Raw genomic sequence first — 19382 nt, forward strand, 5'->3', positions numbered from 1 at the left:
TCTAGATTAAGTACCTGTATATCCTGATTTGAATTTTCCCTTTTGCTCTCATGGCTTCCACCTTTAAAGTGCATAATTGGGCCTCTTATCTGGTACTCTGAATGAAAAGGTCCAGAATGAATCTATTTCAGTTTTCTAATGGAAACAGTTTGAGATTTTGAATTGATCAGGCTAACAGATTTCTTTTGGAGGGTTGATGCTAAACATGGTGATTTCTTAAGTTCGAGGGTCCGGATATCTTCTGCGTTACTGCTAAGATTTCTAGCTCACGAATCCAAGTTTGCATCCACAGTCCTCATAGTGAAAACAAACTAACTTACTTGGAATAGGAAACAGGGAAAATTTGAGAATTGCACAAAAGTGAAAAACAAAGATAACAACCAAAAAGGTGAGACTCCCTTTAACATAAAAGAGAATGACAAATTCTACTTGTTTTAAGCCTTCTTGTATGAGACAACTCCAACCCCTTTTTGTCAAGATCAAAATACAAATCATCACAAGTGAGATTTCCTTAGATTCTCATCTAAAGTACGATCAACTTCCTACTAATAGATAAATTTCACTCCATTTCTCTATTGTAATGTAGTGACTGACATAAGTGTTTCTTCCAAATACTGTGGGGATGATGATAAATGATAATGCTTGGAATATAAACCCCAGACTTCAAAATCTTGGAAATCCACCTAAGATAATCATTCTATACCGTATTTTAACGCTGATTAGCTAAGTACTCAAAACCATCATCAATAACAGTTAGTTGACAATGACTCCTGAGCTGACTTTTACTTATCCCCATTATGCATGAGAGCAGTTTGAAAAGTCTAACCTGAAAAGAACAAATATTTGGACTTTTGAACAGGGCGGTGGAACTGCAAGCCCAGTTGTCTTAAGCACCAAATTATTTAAGGCCTAAATTTTTTTATACTTTTTCTTAAAGTATATTAATTTATTAATTTGAATTATTATATGATATATTATATATGAGAAAAAATGTTATATATTGATAGTATAATTTTTTTACATAATTATACAATCACAATCTATCATGTATGATAAGTTTATTGATTTTTAAAATAATTTAAAGAGTGATATATGATTGGATGAGAGTGAAAACATACTTTACATTGTTGGTACTAGGCATTAAACTCATTATATATTATTATTTTTATTAGTAAGACCTTAATTTTAAAATTGTATTAGTTAAACAATTGAAAACTTGAAAGGAATATGGATTCTAATGTTGTATTTCTCTTGAAAATATTTCAAGTTCTACCAAGTATTTTAATATTGAAGATCTAGATCTATTTTTAAAAATAAAGGTATTGCACAAAGTATAGGAAAAAGAAATTCGTATTTCACTAAAAAAATATTATTTATTTTTTCAAAAAAGCTATTCTTTTTCAAATATATATATATATATATATATATATATATATATATATATATTGTTTTTTAAAATGTTATTTAGTATTACTTGCAATTATTGTTATTAGTAGTTTTTCAAAATTAAAACTATTCAAAATTTCTTTGATATTAACTATGTTAAAAGATAAATTAAATGTTTTTTTTATAATTTTATATATCGATAGTAAAAGTTTAGAAACACTTAGTTATATAACTTTGAATAGTAATTGTGTAATCAACAAAAAAAAATGAGATTTGACAAATCATATTAAATTATTAGTCTTTAAATATACTCGTCTAAGGTCTTCAAACGCTTAGACATGACCCTGCTTTTGAATAGAGACAAGGTCCTTTAAAAGCACAAAATGTTTGAGTTGATAGATTATTAATGCACTCAAAGTATGGCAGGCATGAGGAAAACAGTAGGATACGTATATATATGCTTTACGGTAGAGATATCAGTAGTGTTGCATAATGGCTGATTTGGACAATTATACGTAGAGATATCAGTAGGATACGTATATATATGTTTGGTTTAAAGTTTCAAAAGTGCTTTTGTGAAATTTAATGTATATTGTGAATTCCGATGCAGAAATGAAGAAGAGAAAAAATTATGGTATTGAATAAAAAATACTTTTAAATTTTCTTAATTTTAATCTAACCATGCACTATTTTTTTAAAAGCTAACTTGGCACATCCAATCACTTAAGTTGTAAGTAATAGAGATAGGATATATGATTTTCAAGGATTTTGTTAACCGAGTATCAATATTATAAATTTATCACTATTTGACTTCAAATTTTAAAATAAGATATTTTGTCAGCTAAACAAACCTACAACATATTACGTAAGAGAGTCAAGCAATTTAGAAAAGCAAGTAATTACTTATGCATATCAGAACAGGACATGGGTCGTTCCAACTCGCTAAAATAATCGAAATTCATTTCAACTCAATTTTTTAAGAATAAGATTGAAGATTAGATAAACTTGGCCTTAATTTCATGGTGACGATTGAAGTTCCACAATGTTGTTTCCACAACTCTAGCTCTTCAAGACAGAGAATTCTTGCTCCTTTGAGTTCTATGAAATTTGCAAAAGTTAGTTAAATAAGTTGAAACATTCCTTTTATACTACTTGTTTTTGTCGTTTGAGCATGTCCACCATGATTTTTGGACATCAAAACATGGGTTATACATAAGCAAAAAATAAGATGTCCTGTCAATGAGGCAATGATGCAATTTTACTATATAAGAGCGCTTGCTATTTAGTACTCAATCTTTTCTCTTGTTCAATGTGGTCATATTCACTTTTCTCCCAAAAATGTGGGGAGTCGAGTTGAATCTTTTGCTCTCATTCACAAAGATTTTCTATAAGGGTATGTTTGTTTAAGAGTATAAAAATAGAGACAATGAAAATATAAGATTTTTTTTTAATTAAAGTTAAAGGTAAAAGGTGTGGATCCAAAAAAAAAAAAAAAATACAAAATTTCTCTCCACTCTACCAGTCTATAAAAGTTGAAAATATGATTGAAATGACATGCTTGATAATTGATTTCACACAATGGTAAGCTTCATATTTTGTGAACAAAATATATGTATTTTTCTTCCACTTTTTCCCCAAGAATTATTTGTGACAAAATCAGATGAGAATGCTTCTATAAGCAAATTATGGACTCATGAATTCTTATTAAAATAAGGTAATAATTGTCCAAATTAAGACAAAATGCTTTAAAAGATAGTAAGGGATTACTAAGTATGAGAACTCTAATTTAATAAGCAATTTGTTAGGCATTTGGATGAGAAATATTCTCAAAATGTCTTGAACCTTGAAATGGAAATCACCAAAGAGAAGCAAACATGATTTGTGTTAAACCAAATTATTTTCTTTTGCAAGACATAAGGCCAACCAACAAAAAACCCATCATTAGCCTTGTCAAGAGTGTCTTGAGTCTTTTCCATTATTATCTCTGTTATCTGAATCATGGGTATTCCATTCGTTCATCGTCAAGCCACATGAATTACAGCCAGCTCTCTTTCACTTTCACATACACCACAAGCTCACGAATCCATCAATCTTCTAATTAACTTAATTTCTATAAAAAAATAGCACGTCATTTGGATGGACAAGTTATAAATGCAAGAAATCCTCCCCCCCCCCCCCCCCCCCCTCTTTCCAAGAGCAAGTTATTTTCAGAACACTCTCATTACTGTTCAAAATCACGTAGCTTAGTGTAAAATTAATCCTCATTTATAGGGATGACAAAAAAATCCATATTACTAGCTAAAGATATATTCTGTTGCAGATTAAATTTAGATAACTAAATGATTATCCATAGATTAAATAAATAGATTTTTTCCGTACTTAGCATATTAACGAGGTGAGGATGAGAAACTAGTTACTCGTGCTCCTGCACTGTCTATCAACACATCTTTCCAGCATGCTTTGTTTGCACATAAGAAAGCCATTATAGGATATTAGGATGGTATAATCCCATGAAAATAATGAGCATTCAAAAGACCAAATGATTATATAAACAAATCCTGAGGTACGATTCATAATTCACTGATCATTATATTGAAACTTTAAACATGACAAGCCACTATCAGTTTAGTAGAGTATAAATAAACCTAAAAAAGAAAATTGTGGAGTATAGCAGAAAGAAATTGTGGTAGTGTACGAAATTAGTTCTTAACTCACAACTGCTACGTCAAACAAACAAATGTTGATCAGAACAGAGAAGAATGAATGTCTCAGCCTGAACCCAAAGGTGATTACTTATCTGGGATGTGCACCACCCACAGTAAAGAGCTAGTTGTAATCCAGATAATGACTGCACCTGACAAAACTATAATCAATCAATTGGCATGCAATATAAAAGGATAGTAAATTCATTACATGAAAAAATTAAAGGCAGAATTATAATTTAGAATATGGCAGCGAATATATTTAAAATCTAAGATGATTAACCAAAAGAATGGTGAATAGTTCAGTTCATATGTCAATTTAATTAACTATTCTTCCAGTTAATTCATCCTAAACTGATAGCTAGTTCACTAAAATATCCTAAGTTGCAGCTTTACCAAAAATAAGTATGAGAGGTTAAATAGAAAGAAAGATGGCTACCAAACAGACTGATTTAGCACCACCATCCAAGATTAAGTCCCCCCCTTAGGCACTATTACAAAACTCCATAGAGAGAAAAGAAGAATATAGGTGCAGAGGGTGGGTGGGTGTCTTGGTAGCATACCTCAAAAGTTGTTATAATTCTTTGTTACTTTCAAGTGCTTTTGCTGCTGCCTTTTCAGCTTCTTCCAAAACAAAGGTTTTCATTGATTCAACATCTCTTGTACCTGACCAATTACACCACATGCAAAAGAAAAAAAAAAATATTAGATTTATGATCTATCATTTCTTGCCTTAGCTTTTGGTTGGGATAAGGGGATTAGCTGTTACAAGTGTCCTCTAAATAAATTACATAAAACTCAAACGAATAAGTAATAAAATAATCTATGATAAAAAGACCACAATTTTCTAATTAAAGAAAATCTTTCTTTCTTCAGGGATGATTAAATAAAATGGAAACAGATCACAAAAAAGCTTAAATCCACTGCTAACAGGTAGTTGGCAGAAGTCTGTCCCTTCAAGTACCCGTGACTTGAATAACTGCTAAATGTGGTGGGAAAATATTACTATAAAAAAGAGCTTTGAATCACTGAATTTTATTGGTAGGATATGTGGAAACACATGATACCCTCCTATATAGAGGCATAAACCACAACATAAAATCATCATTATTTAGCACAAGTGAAAGGTGCCACCTTGCACCTTCATTCATCAGTGAAAATATGTGTGAGGGTTAGAGGTTAGAGCCATCAAAATGACTTAACCTTTTTTATTTAACTTTTTACATTCATGATGTGCATAGAAAGATTGATTGTATAGATGCAATAACTGAGTTGATCCCCTGTTTGGTTTTTCCAAACTTGACAAGTAAGAACCCCAAAAGAATTCTAATATATTTATCCTAATCAAAGGCAATTATACACCATAAATCAAGGAATATATATATATATATATATATATATATATATATATATATATATATATACACACACACACACACACAAACATGAAACATCAACTAGTCATAAATCATAATTGGTTATTGATGGTGTTAAAAGAGAAAGGCTAAGCTTGAGTAAGTGAATTATTCGGCAAAGGAAAAAATTGTAATTACCTTGGTATCTGGCTACTTCTTCACCATCATAGAAAACCTTAAAGGTAGGATAGGAGTGAATATCAACTTTGGAACATACTGCTTTGTCCATGCCGCAATCGACTTCTCCAACCTCTATTTCATCTTCTCCTTCCATTGCTTTCCCCAAATCATCCCACAATGAACCAAGATTCTTACTGAAAACCATTATTATTATTTTACAAGTTAGAAAAAAAAACAGCAGGTTCAGCATCAATCAAGTGTAGGCTATTGCACTGTATAAAAGAGTAAATCACCAATGCTTGCACCAGGGAACGCAGAATTTCACAAACCATGCAGTGTCTTTCTCCTTGATCTAGACAAAAAAAAAAAAAGTAATTGAGAAATGAGATCATATACATTTCCATAACAGGTTTTTTGTACAAAATAAATAAATAAAATTCCCCCATAAGCTCATGTACGCATACATACAAAGCCCTAATTAAACAAGTCACATCCCTATTTGCATCTGAAGAAGCAAACTTCAATTAGTTTCGATAGAAAAATAGTATTATTGGGATTTAAAAAAGTAAATTGGGGCATGAAAAAGCGGAATCTGGATAGAGAGAATAAGTAAGCTACCTTATCATTAAATGTATCAGAGGTTAACGTTATAACCTCGGAATGGGTTCGAAGAAATAAGGAGAGAAGAATTAGAGAGAAAATAGTATAAGTGTAAGTGTGAGTGTGAGTTCTCATGGCTGAACTGAAGCCTGCCTGATCTACCCTACCCTTTCCTTTCTTTCTTCTCTACCGCGTCCAAATGTTGTCTGCAGATCTTCCTGCCACGTGCTATGCGCGTGATTCATATATATATATATATATATATATATATATATATATATATATATATATATATATATTCTTCGCTAATACTACTTTTTTTCTTCTTCTTAGCACAATGTAAATTGTTATTAAGAGAAATGTTATCCCCTAAATTTTAACCAAGAATATGTGTTAACAGGAATATATTACTAGCACTTTTTTATTTATGGCAAAACACTCCTCTTCTTACTAATTAGTTCAATTTGAATCAAAATTAATACTCACATATATAAATTCATTTAAAAATTATTATATTATTTATTTTCTTTATAATTTCATTATTTCACTTACATCTTAGTAAGATGATATTAATTTTATAATAGATGTGATAACTGATGCTTAAAATTAATCATTGGAATTTAATTTCATTATCGGTATAATGATTTTTACATTGTTAACTAGTTAAAAAATAGGATATATTGTAATTTAAGTACATTTTTAAAATAGTGCTCGTGTATTATATTTAAATTCTTTTTTTTTATTCATGGAAAAAGAAGGAACAAAGAAACTAGACAGGACCTGCTTGCCAGCGAATTAGTGGGAAAGTACAAAATTCAAAATTAGTGTATTCTATTTAAATTCTAAATCTTCACTATGATTATTAAGTATTTTTAAAAATATTTCACACTAAAAGAGAAAAAAAGATCATGTGTAGACCAACAATGTAAAATAGTTTGGCACTTTAATGTTTAAAGAACACCCTCACCATATTCATTCCCATTCAAATTGTTTTTAATCATATTCATGAATTTGGATTTAATATTGAATTCTAATCAATCCGAATTTTTCATTCACATACAAAAAAAATCAATCCAAATTAACTTATAATTTATTTTTATGATTAAATCAGGTGTATATTAATATTTTTTCTTAATAATTAATTAAAATCAAATCATAAAACTAACATAATGTGATAAGTATGTGATAAGGAGTTTGATCCTCTTATGTAGGATAGAAAAACATTTATTGAAAAAAAATTATTTTTTAAATGGATCTCAATATTTTAACAAATTATTTTCTAATTTAACGTTAAAATACCCTAAATTCACCTAAAGCACTACTTATTGGAATAGAAAGTTAATTAGTACCCAAAAATAAAATAGAAAGTTCGGTGCAATATTTAAGTCATAACACATAAGACCCTTTTATTTAATAAATTGATTGTATGCTATCAAGTTGTTATGGGTTATGTTTGAAAGAAAGTACTACCAGCATATATAAATATATGAGCGTGTGAAATTTTGATATGCAGGTTTGGTTAGGATTTTTGTCAAACAGTGATGTGCAGAGGATGGTCAGATGGATAAATGTTTTGTTGGAAATTAAAATTGGTTCTGTCACAATTATGCAGCATTTGTTTGGAATTATGGTTACAACAGAGATGACCAAAAAAGCAGGGCTTTTATACATATTAAGTGGAATCGTATTTGCAAGTCTTGGGGGACATGCTGATCTTAATAAAGGGCCAACGTGAAGCTTATAATTGGTCAGAAATTTTGTGGAAGCATTCTTTTCTTGAGGCGGGATATTTCTATGTAAAAAGTTTGACAGTTGTTTTATGCTTCGTTGGGTTGGGGTGTTGTATTTATTGCAGCAATGTCTTATGTACATATGGTTTTGGGGTGCTCACTTCTTGTTGTGACCATTCTATTTTATTATGTTTAGCAATGAAATGTTTGGCTTTATTCAGAACCAGAAGCCTAACAAAAAAGGCAAGGTAAATTGTATTCAGGGTGTGTTCCAACTTTCAAAGGAGAAACCAATATATGTAGGTGATTGAATTGAAATGAAAGCAGTTGACTTTATTTCACTAATCAGCACAACTCGTGAATAATGATCACAATTATCAACTCAACAAAAGGAAAACAAAACTCAAAACATTAAGAGAAAAAAAAAAAGCCGAATGTTCCACCTTATTCTACTAGCACTATCAAAATGTTCCCCTTAACCATTTAGCAAAAAATCAAAAGCCCATAATCTCATTCCTTGCAAGCTTTTGAAAAATATCCACCACCACTTCCTCCTTGACCTTGTGATCATGTGCATGTGCAGCCCATGGAGTTGGTAGAATCACAGCTTCATGTTGTGCCCTAGCCACGCGATTCATGGTCTCCTCGCTCACACCAAATGCAGCCGCAAGCTCGGGCCCCACCATGGTCCTCATGAGTGACGTGGCACCAACCAGAAATTGTGGCCTGTTCTTTTGAGCCGAGGTGGTGAAGCCAAAGAACTCAAGTGGTTCACCCCTTGATGCTATTTGGCAGAAGGCAAAGTACCTTGGAATGAAGAACACGTCCCCTTCTTTGATGTGGGCGTCCATTGCGTTGCTTCCGTTTGGAAACACTATTTGGATTCTGCCTGATCCTTTTAGCACTATTCCATACTCTGTTGCCCTTGGATTCACATGGGGTGCCATCATTGATCCCTGCCATAGCAGTCAATTCATGCACAAAGATAATTACTACAACTTTGCAAGAATTTCATAATCAAACACTGTAGAATTCTTCTTATAAGTTTTTTTTGTGTTGTTTTTGGATAAGAACTAAAATTTCATTTGGGTAATCAATTTTCCTTTAGAAATATTGAAGTCATTGCTTGCATATATACCGCTGAGAGATTGACATGATAAATGCCAACGCCAGAACTTTTGAGTGGAGAATACTCAGAGCCGTCTAGAGCAACGCTCCAACCATAACTGTTTTTGAAATCTGGCTTTCTGTCATAGAGGTTGCAAGAGTGAGGGGATTTTTTTGTAACCTTCTCTCTTGTGTTCTTGATCTCATCCCCAAATACAGATTCCAAGAGCTTCCTCCACGACCAACTTGTTTGTTTCTCTTCTTCAGCAACAAATTCCTCCTCCTCTTCTTCTTGTTCTTGTTGCACCATCTCCCTCAGGTGCTGCAGTTTGTCTTCCTCCTTAAGTTGAAGGAACTTGGTCCATATGCTTGTGGCATGTGAATCCCCCACATGCACAATTGGACCCTCGTGTTGCCTAGTGAACATTTTTCGCAACTCTTCTCCTGATGCCTGCAGGGTGAGTTTATAAAACACTATTGATATTGCTGTGTGTGCATGTTTGGTGACTTGATTCTCCAAACTGTTATATACTAATTAAAAAAGTTATTAGCTTACGTTAAAAGCAGTTTCAAGGATTTGAGGCTCGAATCCAGAAAGTACTGAGGCTGGATGGGCTCCTCCTCCAAGATAGAAGGACTGCAACACATAGCACAGGAAACAATATTGGAAATTACTATCTAGCAAGATTACTCATGGTCAAACGAGTCACATGATTTATTTTTTTCAAAATTATATATAAAACACGTGCAACAGAGTTTTGAAATTTGAGAAATGATACTTATACATATTGCACAACAATAAAAATTTGTGCAATCAAGAGAGAGAAAGAGAGGAATGTAAATAAATGATGAGGTGGAAACAAATAGACATAACAAATGATGTTGTATAAATTGTTGTAAGTGTATTGTATGGCTTCTCTTTTAATTATTATGGATGCATGTACCTGGAAAATATCGATTCCCAAGCTCTCAGAGGGGTCAATGCTGCAGATAATGTGAAGCTTCTGAGCCTCCTCTATGTTCACTAGATAGAATGCAGAACCAGCTGGAATTTGATATACATCTCCCATCTTCAAATGCCTTTCCGCCAGTTTGTCTTTATATATGAATCCCAACTTTGCTTCCCCTGAAAACAATGTCCAAGTAATTAATTCTCATTTCTCAAATTCCCAACAATGCATGCATGCATATGCATTGTATAATGATACCTGAACGCAGGAATATGATCAAAGTGGAGTCGATGTACTGAGGAATGAAGAGGGACCTTGGTTCCATGTTGATGAAACCAATGTTCAAGCGCCTCTCCAAAATCCTACCACCATAGCTTTCCAACACTCGCATCTCCCCAGCGTCGGTTTGGGCCACGCGCTTGGATTTCAGCATCATGAACAATTTGTCTGGCCTTGGATGTCCCTCTTCTCTCTCTTCCACCTCTGTCCTCCACAAACCCATTGTTAATGCCACGCCATGGCAAAGAACAAGGAACAACATCAAAAGGCTCATTCTGCTTCCCATACTTTCTTACTGTAATAGTTAACTTCACTAGTACTGGTTTTGGATGTTTTGTGATTACTTCATGAGGAGCATTTTATAAAGAGGGAGAGGCACGAGACACGTACGTGTCGACCATGCATGTAGGATCTCTAGAATTTTTCTGATCATGTATGTGCTATATAAAGTAGACTGATCGATATTTCAGTTGAGAGAAAGACTCAATCATGGACAAACAAAGTCTATGCTTGAAAATTTCTACCTTGCAATCTTTTCCTTTATTTCTTGCGTGTTAGGATTTACAAAACTAACCATTCAAATTCAATGATCATGTAACTCTTGCCTGAAATGTTATATTAAAATGTTGAGTACTTCCATTCTTTTAATACATGTCTTTTAGCTTTAAAGAGAGGTAGAATCGTAGAAGCAAGATTTTAAAGTATATTTCAGCTATATTCCATTTTATTGTTCTTAATTCAATTAGTTGCTAACTAGTGTTTTATTCGGTGCTACTCATGGTTTTAAAATATTTTTTATGTTTAAATGATATTAAATTTGAATAAAAATAATATTTATAATATAACTTAAAACAAAAACTGAATACATATGTCTATTATGTTAAACAAGTTTATTCACTTTTCGTAAAAAAAAGTTTATTCACAAACAAAATGTTTTTTATACTATAACTCACACACACACATATATATAATTTAAAAATAATAACGAGCCATATAATGATAACCGGCTTATTTACATATAACAAAATTTTGATAAAAGAAATCCATTGAAAACAGCTTAAATGACATCTTAACACTGTCACTTTTTGTACCAAATAGAAGAGTTTATAGCTAATCCTTTTTTTTTAATTGAAAATCTCAAAATATAAAATTAATTAATAAATAACAACTTACAAATAACTATGTCGTGGTGTTGAGCGAAATATTGTTGAGATGTTTAATACAAACTATGGGTTACAAATGGAGAGATGATTAGTCAAGGGGAAAAACTATTTTCACTACCTAAATTGTTATAAGCACTACCAACCAAAGCAATTTGACAATTCTACCCTTTCCCCTTTTTCCTACACCTCCAATCCTTCTTCCTTTTTCTCTCACTTTCCCCTTCCTCTTTCACAATACACCTAACCCTTCTCCCTTCCTCTCATTTCTCCATCACTCCTCCGCCTCTTCTCTTTTTCTCTTGTCTCCCTCAAGACAAAAAAATAACAACAAAAACATGTTTTCTTTGTTATTTTTTTTTCACAAAAAAATTTATAAAATGGAAACATATTTTCATTGTGCAAGTATACAACGAAAAAGTGTTTGCATTTTATAAAGTGCATAAAAAAATATAATAATGTTTTTGTTGTACATTGATAGTTACATAGTGAAAACATATATCCGTTGCAAAAGTGAGTGACAAAAAAACATAATAACAGAAACACACTTTTTTTTTGTAACTATCAATATATAACGAAAACATATTTTTATTTTATAAATGGGGTGAAAAAATTTAACAACGGAATTGTAACTTTGTTATACACTTGTACAATAGAATCATGATTCAATTCCGTAGTTAATTTTTTTTTAACCCCCATTTGCAAAACGGATCATGTTTGGTTTATACTAGGAGACAATTTTGAAATACCATGAAAAAGCACCCGTGAGTAGTACCAATAGCAATACCCTTAGTCATGCCTTCAGCCCCATGTTTATTTATAATGGGATCCAGTGTCTTTTATTTCACACTTTTTAGGCAGTTGCTTTTCACACTTCCCATTTTTTACTTATATACTCCTATTTTCTTTCTTTCCCCTTAAAATACCCTTGTAAACACACAACCCTCTTAATTTCTTTCTCCTTCCTATTCTTAAGGAGAAACACAATCCCCTTAGTTGTAAATTTACCCATTGTATCATAAGTCATAACCCCAACATTTCATCATGTGCACCCAACCTGTCATCTCATCATCTAAAAGAGCCACGTCGTAGAAAATCTCAATCTCATGAACCATACAATAGCCAATCTTGTTCTTAATTGGGTTCAATAGTCAATCTTGTTCTTAATTGGGTTCAATAGTCAATCTTGTTAATTGATTTCATAAGATAATGGTCCCCAACTGAGTTTTCTCACGATTTAGGAGATGAACCGGTTACGAGGAGGACCCAATCGAGTCAATCTTGGTCGACCAATATTTTGAGATTTTTAGAATAACATCACACTGCAAGAAGCCTTTCACTCCATGCGAAAGAAAGGCAAGTCCACATGTTGGATGACCATTAAGATATATTTGAAGAAAGCTTATAATAGACTCAAATGGATCTTTATCAAATATACTCTTGTGGTATGGTTGGCCTGATATGTTGATTAATTTAATTTGGTGTTTCATTTCCTCCTCTTCAATGAAGATGCTATGGAATGGAGAAGTCTTGGAGGAGTTTAGACCTTCCAAAGGGATTTGTAAGGGAGTTCCTCTTTCTTTCTATACATTTGTTCTTTGTATTGAAAGAATTTATTCAAATGATTTCTAGAATGTTTTTTTTTTCGATAAGCCAAAAGAGAATATATTAACAGGTATAAGAAATACCCGCAGAAGTACATAAAGAGTTGTTGGCCGTTAATACAATGAAAGATGACCCATATCTGATCATCTTTAAAGAATAACTCCGAAAAATACAAAAAAGAAAAACATAATCACTGCTACCATAATTACTTCTATATATTGTTGTGACGTAATAAAAGGTAAGATTGGAAAAAAAAATGAGAATTGCCAAAGAACAGATTAGTTCATATCGCCATATCGTGCCAAACGTGTTAACTATTGAGTTATCTAACGTACAAAAAAAATCATTTGATCCATGTGATTGAGGTTTTAGATAATTAAAAAAAGTTTGTCAACAGGAGTACTGGACTAACCAAATGTTAATGATGCATACGGTAAAAATTATTCTTCCAAGATAAGTAGTAAGTAAAATTATATTTATTATTAATTTAATTCAAATATATTGATGTTTTTATTTACTATATATTGTCTTTTTTAAATGTCTCCATTTACTCATTTTAAAATAAATTTACTATATATATAAGAACTTTTATGATATGTCTTCGAGTCAAAGCACTCCCAAATCCTGATGAAAATAAATACAGCTTTCCAGCTGGTGTAGCCGCTTTGCACGAATCCACGTTTCACCAGCAAGAGCGCAAGACCATTAACACCATTAACATTAACATGTAGACTTTACTGCTAGTATCTTAACCCGCATGCACGGGAAAGATTTATTATATTATGATTATAATCTGTAATTTATTTTATGATATAATTGATCAAACTTAAAAGCTCATACCAATATATAGATAAAACATTAAATATAATGGGAATTTTTCAATACATTAACATAAAATTCATTATACTACTTATATTTATTTAGAATTTTGACAGCAGTTTTGGATTACTATATTTCTAAATCTAATATAAATAATTATTATATAAATTTCATTAAATAATAAAAGTATTATCATATATATATATATATATATCATATATTAATATAATTAAATTTGAAATTGACCATAAAGTATTGTTTATAAAATATTACTAATAGTTATTAAAATTACAATAAAATATACACATGAGCTGAGGAATCGGAGGATTCATCACAAATTGGGGAAGTTTGTGCAACTTGATCACTGGTTCCACTTGTTGCTTCTAGTGAAGTAATTGGAATCATCATACTTCTCAGTGATTATCGCCATTGAAAGAGAGGACTTTATATCCAAAACAACAAATTAATATAATGTGACATCACTGGTCTGTATATAGATATATATTTATAATTTGCTGACAAAAAAAATCAGTAACTGTTTGAACCCTCGATCTTACCCGGAAAAATGAGTGCGATGCATACATAAAATACCATTAGTTTTACTCTCCAAGTACATTTAAAAAATAAAAATAAAAATAAAAACCTCTCCGAGTCAATTATTGATTCATATATACAAATTAAGCAAAATGGGCTGGCCAAAAAGTAAATGTGTTGCGATAACGTTTTTAAAATAATTGTTACACTGAATCCATTCATTTCACACTTCAAAAAGGAGAAAACCATGTAAATGTTCAAATCCATAAAATGGATCAATTGGGTTCCCATTACCAGACGAAATGCAACTCCTGACTCCAGAGTCAACATTTTGGAGTCTTGTTGACCAAGAAAAAAAAATATAATTCTAATTTCCAACTCCTGAATAAATTCCTACAACTACTGATATCCCTAATTAAAGACAAGACATTAGGCCCATAGAATAGAATGAAAGGTCAAGCGACACAAAAACAACGTTCGTTTTCCGGCGAGAGCACGCAACACTATTTTTTTTTTTCAAAGTTAGTAATACATCCTTTAATATATTCTTTTTATAATAAATTAATTTTTTTATAGATTTTTTTTTAAAAAAATTGCTAAGTCATATATTTTATTTAATGAGTTTCACTCATAATTTTATAAATTTAAATAAATTCTAGCAAATAAGAGAGTGCTAATTAAAAATATGTTAGATAATATTGTTTTTGATTTTGCTAGCACTCCTTATCTTATATGGTATGAACTTTTTCCTATACTAAAAGGACCTGTGTCCTGTCCTAATGCAATCCTACCCTTAAGAATATTAGATAGAAAATTTCAAGAAGATTGGATCAGAGATGCAAGAGAAGATTTTAAAATTCTCATGAGACTTATGATAGATTATGAGTTCATGGGCTAAGTATGAGTCCACTTATCTTTGTACATATTAGATTAATATTTCATTATTTTTGAGTCTTGTATTTAGGGTTCCATAATGTAGGTAGGGTACCCTAAAAATGTAAGATTTTACAGTTCTTGTATTTTAGGACATATAGACTAGTTTTTGTATTAGGGATAATTTTGTAATTTCACATACATTAAATGAATATTTGATGTGTGTGCAGGGAAATGAATTTAATTGAATTGGGAGAAACCCAATTCAATTAAATTTTAAAGGGAGATGTGAGTATTTGCTTGCTACATTTCATTGCCACATCATATAATTACATTTTGTGTACGTCCTTTATGTTTTACATGTCTCATGACACCCAAGTATACTTAACGAAGAATCTTGGACTTGATTTTGGATTAGTGAGCTAAAGCATAACTAAAATTCACTAATCATAATTAGTAAAATTTTGGCTCCACAAATTCAATTTCAAATTTAAGTGAAATTTGAATATAAATTTAAATTTCGCTTCAATTTTGTGTAACATTTAGACTTTCAACTTTGATTATTTAAGAATTATACTTCAAAGTTCAGACCTCATTTGAGATACAAAATTTCGTGCCCCTTCTCTCCCTCTCCCTCCACTCATCTTCTCCTACCTTCAAGCTCTTATCCATAACTTCCCTATGGTGGTAAACTTCTTCTTGACTCATCTTTTCTTTGAAGTGACGTCTCCAATCTTGTTTCTTCCTTTTCCATTCTGCTGCCATGATCTTCAAGAAGCAAAAGACTTCATTAATGAAGAAGATTCAAGGCTTATAAACTTCACCTAAAGCTATGTCATGTTCATACATCGCAATGTATTTGGACTATATTTTATAAGTTTTGAAAAGAAGATTATTTTAAAGTAAATTTAAAATATCTTGAGGACTTAATTGTTGGAATATCAATTTTTTTTAAATGATAAAAAATACATAAGGATTATTATTTTAAATGATATGTAAAATCAAAAATAAAAAAAAATAGAAATTCCACTTCTCTTTCACAGTATTATTATACTATCATATTACTGTGAACTCTTTCATTTTGAAGTTGTGGTGCATGTTTTCTTTCATTTCTTTCATCAACTTCTCTTTCTCTCTCTTCTACCACTCCTCTTCTCTTCATCAATCATCTATCTCTTTCATACTTTTCTTTATCTCTGTCCACTAGCAAATACATTTTCTGATGAGATATAAGTTTACACTTTTATTAATAATAAAAAATTATCAATTTTTTTGTTTGTTAAACGGCATTTTCTAGATGTTAATTAGGTTGAAATTATAATACCAAGAACCTAATATCTAGTTTTAATTTTAAATAAATTTTAATTTTTTTAACAGAAAAAATAATTTTTAAGTCAGAAAAAAAAACTAGACCAAACATAACATAACCCTAGACATATATAGTGCACGACTAGTGTCCTTGAGTCAACATTATTTATGGTGGATATTATAAATTTATAATAAACTATGTGCATCCATGCGTATGGCTTAAAAAAAACTAAGCATATATGGAAACGGATATGTCAAAAGACTGCGCATTCACTATTGCAAAAAAGTGGGTGGTAGATGTATAAATCCGCGGCAAAAACTAAAGGCATTGGACCATTTACAAGAAGGACATGGATGAAAAAAACATCTAACTACCCCGACGAGACAATAACCAAAGAAATTAAAAGAGAAAAATGAATAAAAGACATAATCTTTTTTCCCTTTTCCTCAAGCCTTCGTTCCCACTTGAGCAACCAAATCTTGTGTATGAATATCATTAAGATTGGGTTTCTGGTACAAATTAAACCTAGATATTATGTTGTCCTGCATGCAATGTATAGAAATAGAAGTTTACCGATTTCGATTTCTTTCATCGATCGGGATTCGTGTGTGAACAAAATACTTATAGAATTTCGTCGTCTGGTCGATTTCAAACTTTGGGTTTCTTTTCATAGAAAGGTGGATGATCATTCAGACTTAACCTAATGCCACTACTCATGTGGATATTAATATGAAAATACATATGGCTACATGTTCTAAATTCTTTAATAATTCTTCAGAGTTTTTTAATAATACTCAACTGGTAAGAAATGGTATAGAATGCGCCCCATATATAAAGATAACTTTGTATTCGGTAGGCTTAATACAAGTTCAAATTTTGTTTAAGCTGGGTAGTCATCACTATAAAGCATAAACAGCTATATATATATATATATATATATATATATATATATATATATATATATCAGAACAGCAATGTTTCTTTCCCTGCAATTTACTTAAAGCATTATTTTTTCCGATAATTTGTTTTTTTTTTCTATAAAAAAAATCTTCAGAAGTTTATATATTTGTTTCTAATTAATATCAATCATTCAGTTAATAGAGCTTGCTGGAATACGTATAGAGATATTAAGTTGGAAAATACAGTATATACTATACTAGCTAGCTACTAGCCTAGTACTACTATATCTGCATCTTCTAGTGGCTCTCTTATCTGTGATTAGTTTCATAGCTACTTTAATTAGCTAGTGCAGGGTAGAAAGCTAGCTTTATATTTTTAGAATATGGTAAATGGTTCAATTCATGTTCCAGTAGTTGAAGAAGAAACCACGTCTACTATCAAAGTCTCGAAGACAATGCATGAACAGCAGTTAAACTTTGCACACATTAGAGTATATATATATTCAACATTTTAACTATAGAATTTAAGCACAAGAATGACTTTTTCTAATTTTCCCTCTACAGATTATATTAATTTTCCAGCGTCATATGGAAAAAAATGCATGACATATTGAGGAAGTACAGTATATAACTTGTTTCAGTACGTACAATAACTTATGTATGACTGAATTGAAAGAGGGGAGCTGTTTTATATATATGGTTTCTGGACTATATATTATTATAATTTTATATTGGAACGTGCCTGAAATAATGTTGGATTTTTGAGTTCTTTTTATGTGGAGTAAAGATTTAAATAAGAAGATTTATTTATTTTTTTATTTATTTAAGAAGAGAGGAGTTAGATAAAAAACTGTGAAACTCATTTAAAATAAGAAAAATAATTAAAAATCATTCAGAGAAAAATATGAAAGAAAAAATCATTGTAATTTTCGTACACCAACTGGAAAGAGGTAAGTGTTTTTCATTATCTGTTTTATATTATGAGATTTTATCTTCTTATCTTTATTATATCAATTGAGAGTTTGTTTTAATTTGATTGTTTGTATCACATTTTAATACATTTATTGAAAATTCTCTTGTCTCTATTTTCTTTTAATTTTTATTTTACACTTTATATTTCTCTACAAAAGTTCTTTCAAGTTTGGAAAAATTTATTTTCAGGATCTATTATTAAGTTTGTTATTGTATTAGACCTATTTTTCCCCTCAAATGACCGGATTATGTTGAATCAATATAACTAGTTGGACTTCGAGGGTTTTACATGAACAATGGAAGATAAGATTGGACTAAAGAAAGATTTTGATGAACTATATATCAATTAATTATATATGAAAGAATGAAAAAATTAAATAAAATATAAAAAAATGAGTTCAATTTATATACAATGTTGGTAATATTTCCACAAATATCTCATAAGGATTTATCTTATTTCCCAAATCGTATTGGCTGTGTAAATATGTTTTTTCACCATACTACATATAGATTAAATTCTAAGGAAATAAGAAAAATATTAGTAATATACTAATATCGTCACATCCCGTCTCCATCACGTGACATGCATGCATATAATTGAGTTTTTCAATTTATAAAAAAGAGTTAATAAAATTTAGATATGTATCTATTGAATAACAATAATAGAGAATATTTGGCTTGCTTATTTCATAGTCTCAAGTGTGTATATATACAATAGTTTTGAATCAATTTGATTCTACAGAATCAATGCTATTTAATTCACATAAAGCTATTACTAAAAATATAATAACAGAATCAATGCTATTTAATTCACATAAAGCTATTACTAAAAATATAATAGACAAGGAATATTTTATATTCTAATACACCCCCGTAGTCGAAACGGGAGGAGGACGAATGTTGAGACTATCTCTGAAGTCGC

General features: G+C 30.7%; 2 protein-coding genes across 4 annotated transcripts; both read right to left on the minus strand.

Moving 5' to 3' along the window:
• Positions 1 to 3906: 3906 nt before the first annotated feature.
• LOC114374485 (protein disulfide-isomerase 5-1-like) lies at positions 3907 to 6455 on the minus strand. Of its 3 annotated transcripts, none has more exons than XM_028332130.1 (5): positions 6242 to 6455; positions 5917 to 5975; positions 5642 to 5817; positions 4652 to 4754; positions 3907 to 4234 (listed from the first exon to the last, which is right to left on the minus strand). In XM_028332130.1, exons 1-4 carry the CDS (start codon positions 6356 to 6358, stop codon positions 4663 to 4665), a joined length of 444 nt encoding a protein of 147 aa, XP_028187931.1. In that variant the 5' UTR covers positions 6359 to 6455; the 3' UTR covers positions 3907 to 4234; positions 4652 to 4662. The 3 variants fall into 3 exon arrangements, with proteins under 3 accessions (XP_028187931.1, XP_028187930.1, XP_028187929.1); XM_028332129.1 differs by having other exon boundaries at positions 3907 to 4249; XM_028332128.1 differs by having other exon boundaries at positions 3907 to 4240; positions 6242 to 6454.
• Positions 6456 to 8265: 1810 nt separating this feature from the next.
• On the minus strand, positions 8266 to 10603 carry LOC114373876 (vicilin-like seed storage protein At2g28490). The gene is made up of 5 exons (XM_028331433.1): positions 10269 to 10603; positions 10005 to 10186; positions 9617 to 9697; positions 9092 to 9511; positions 8266 to 8909 (listed from the first exon to the last, which is right to left on the minus strand). The coding sequence occupies exons 1-5, from the start codon at positions 10573 to 10575 to the stop codon at positions 8448 to 8450; spliced, it is 1452 nt and encodes a 483-aa protein (XP_028187234.1). The 5' UTR covers positions 10576 to 10603; the 3' UTR covers positions 8266 to 8447.
• Positions 10604 to 19382: the final 8779 nt, after the last annotated feature.

The sequence above is a fragment of the Glycine soja genome, chromosome 11 (genome assembly GCF_004193775.1).
Source record: "Glycine soja cultivar W05 chromosome 11, ASM419377v2, whole genome shotgun sequence".
In the NCBI taxonomy this organism is placed as follows: domain Eukaryota; kingdom Viridiplantae; phylum Streptophyta; class Magnoliopsida; order Fabales; family Fabaceae; genus Glycine; species Glycine soja.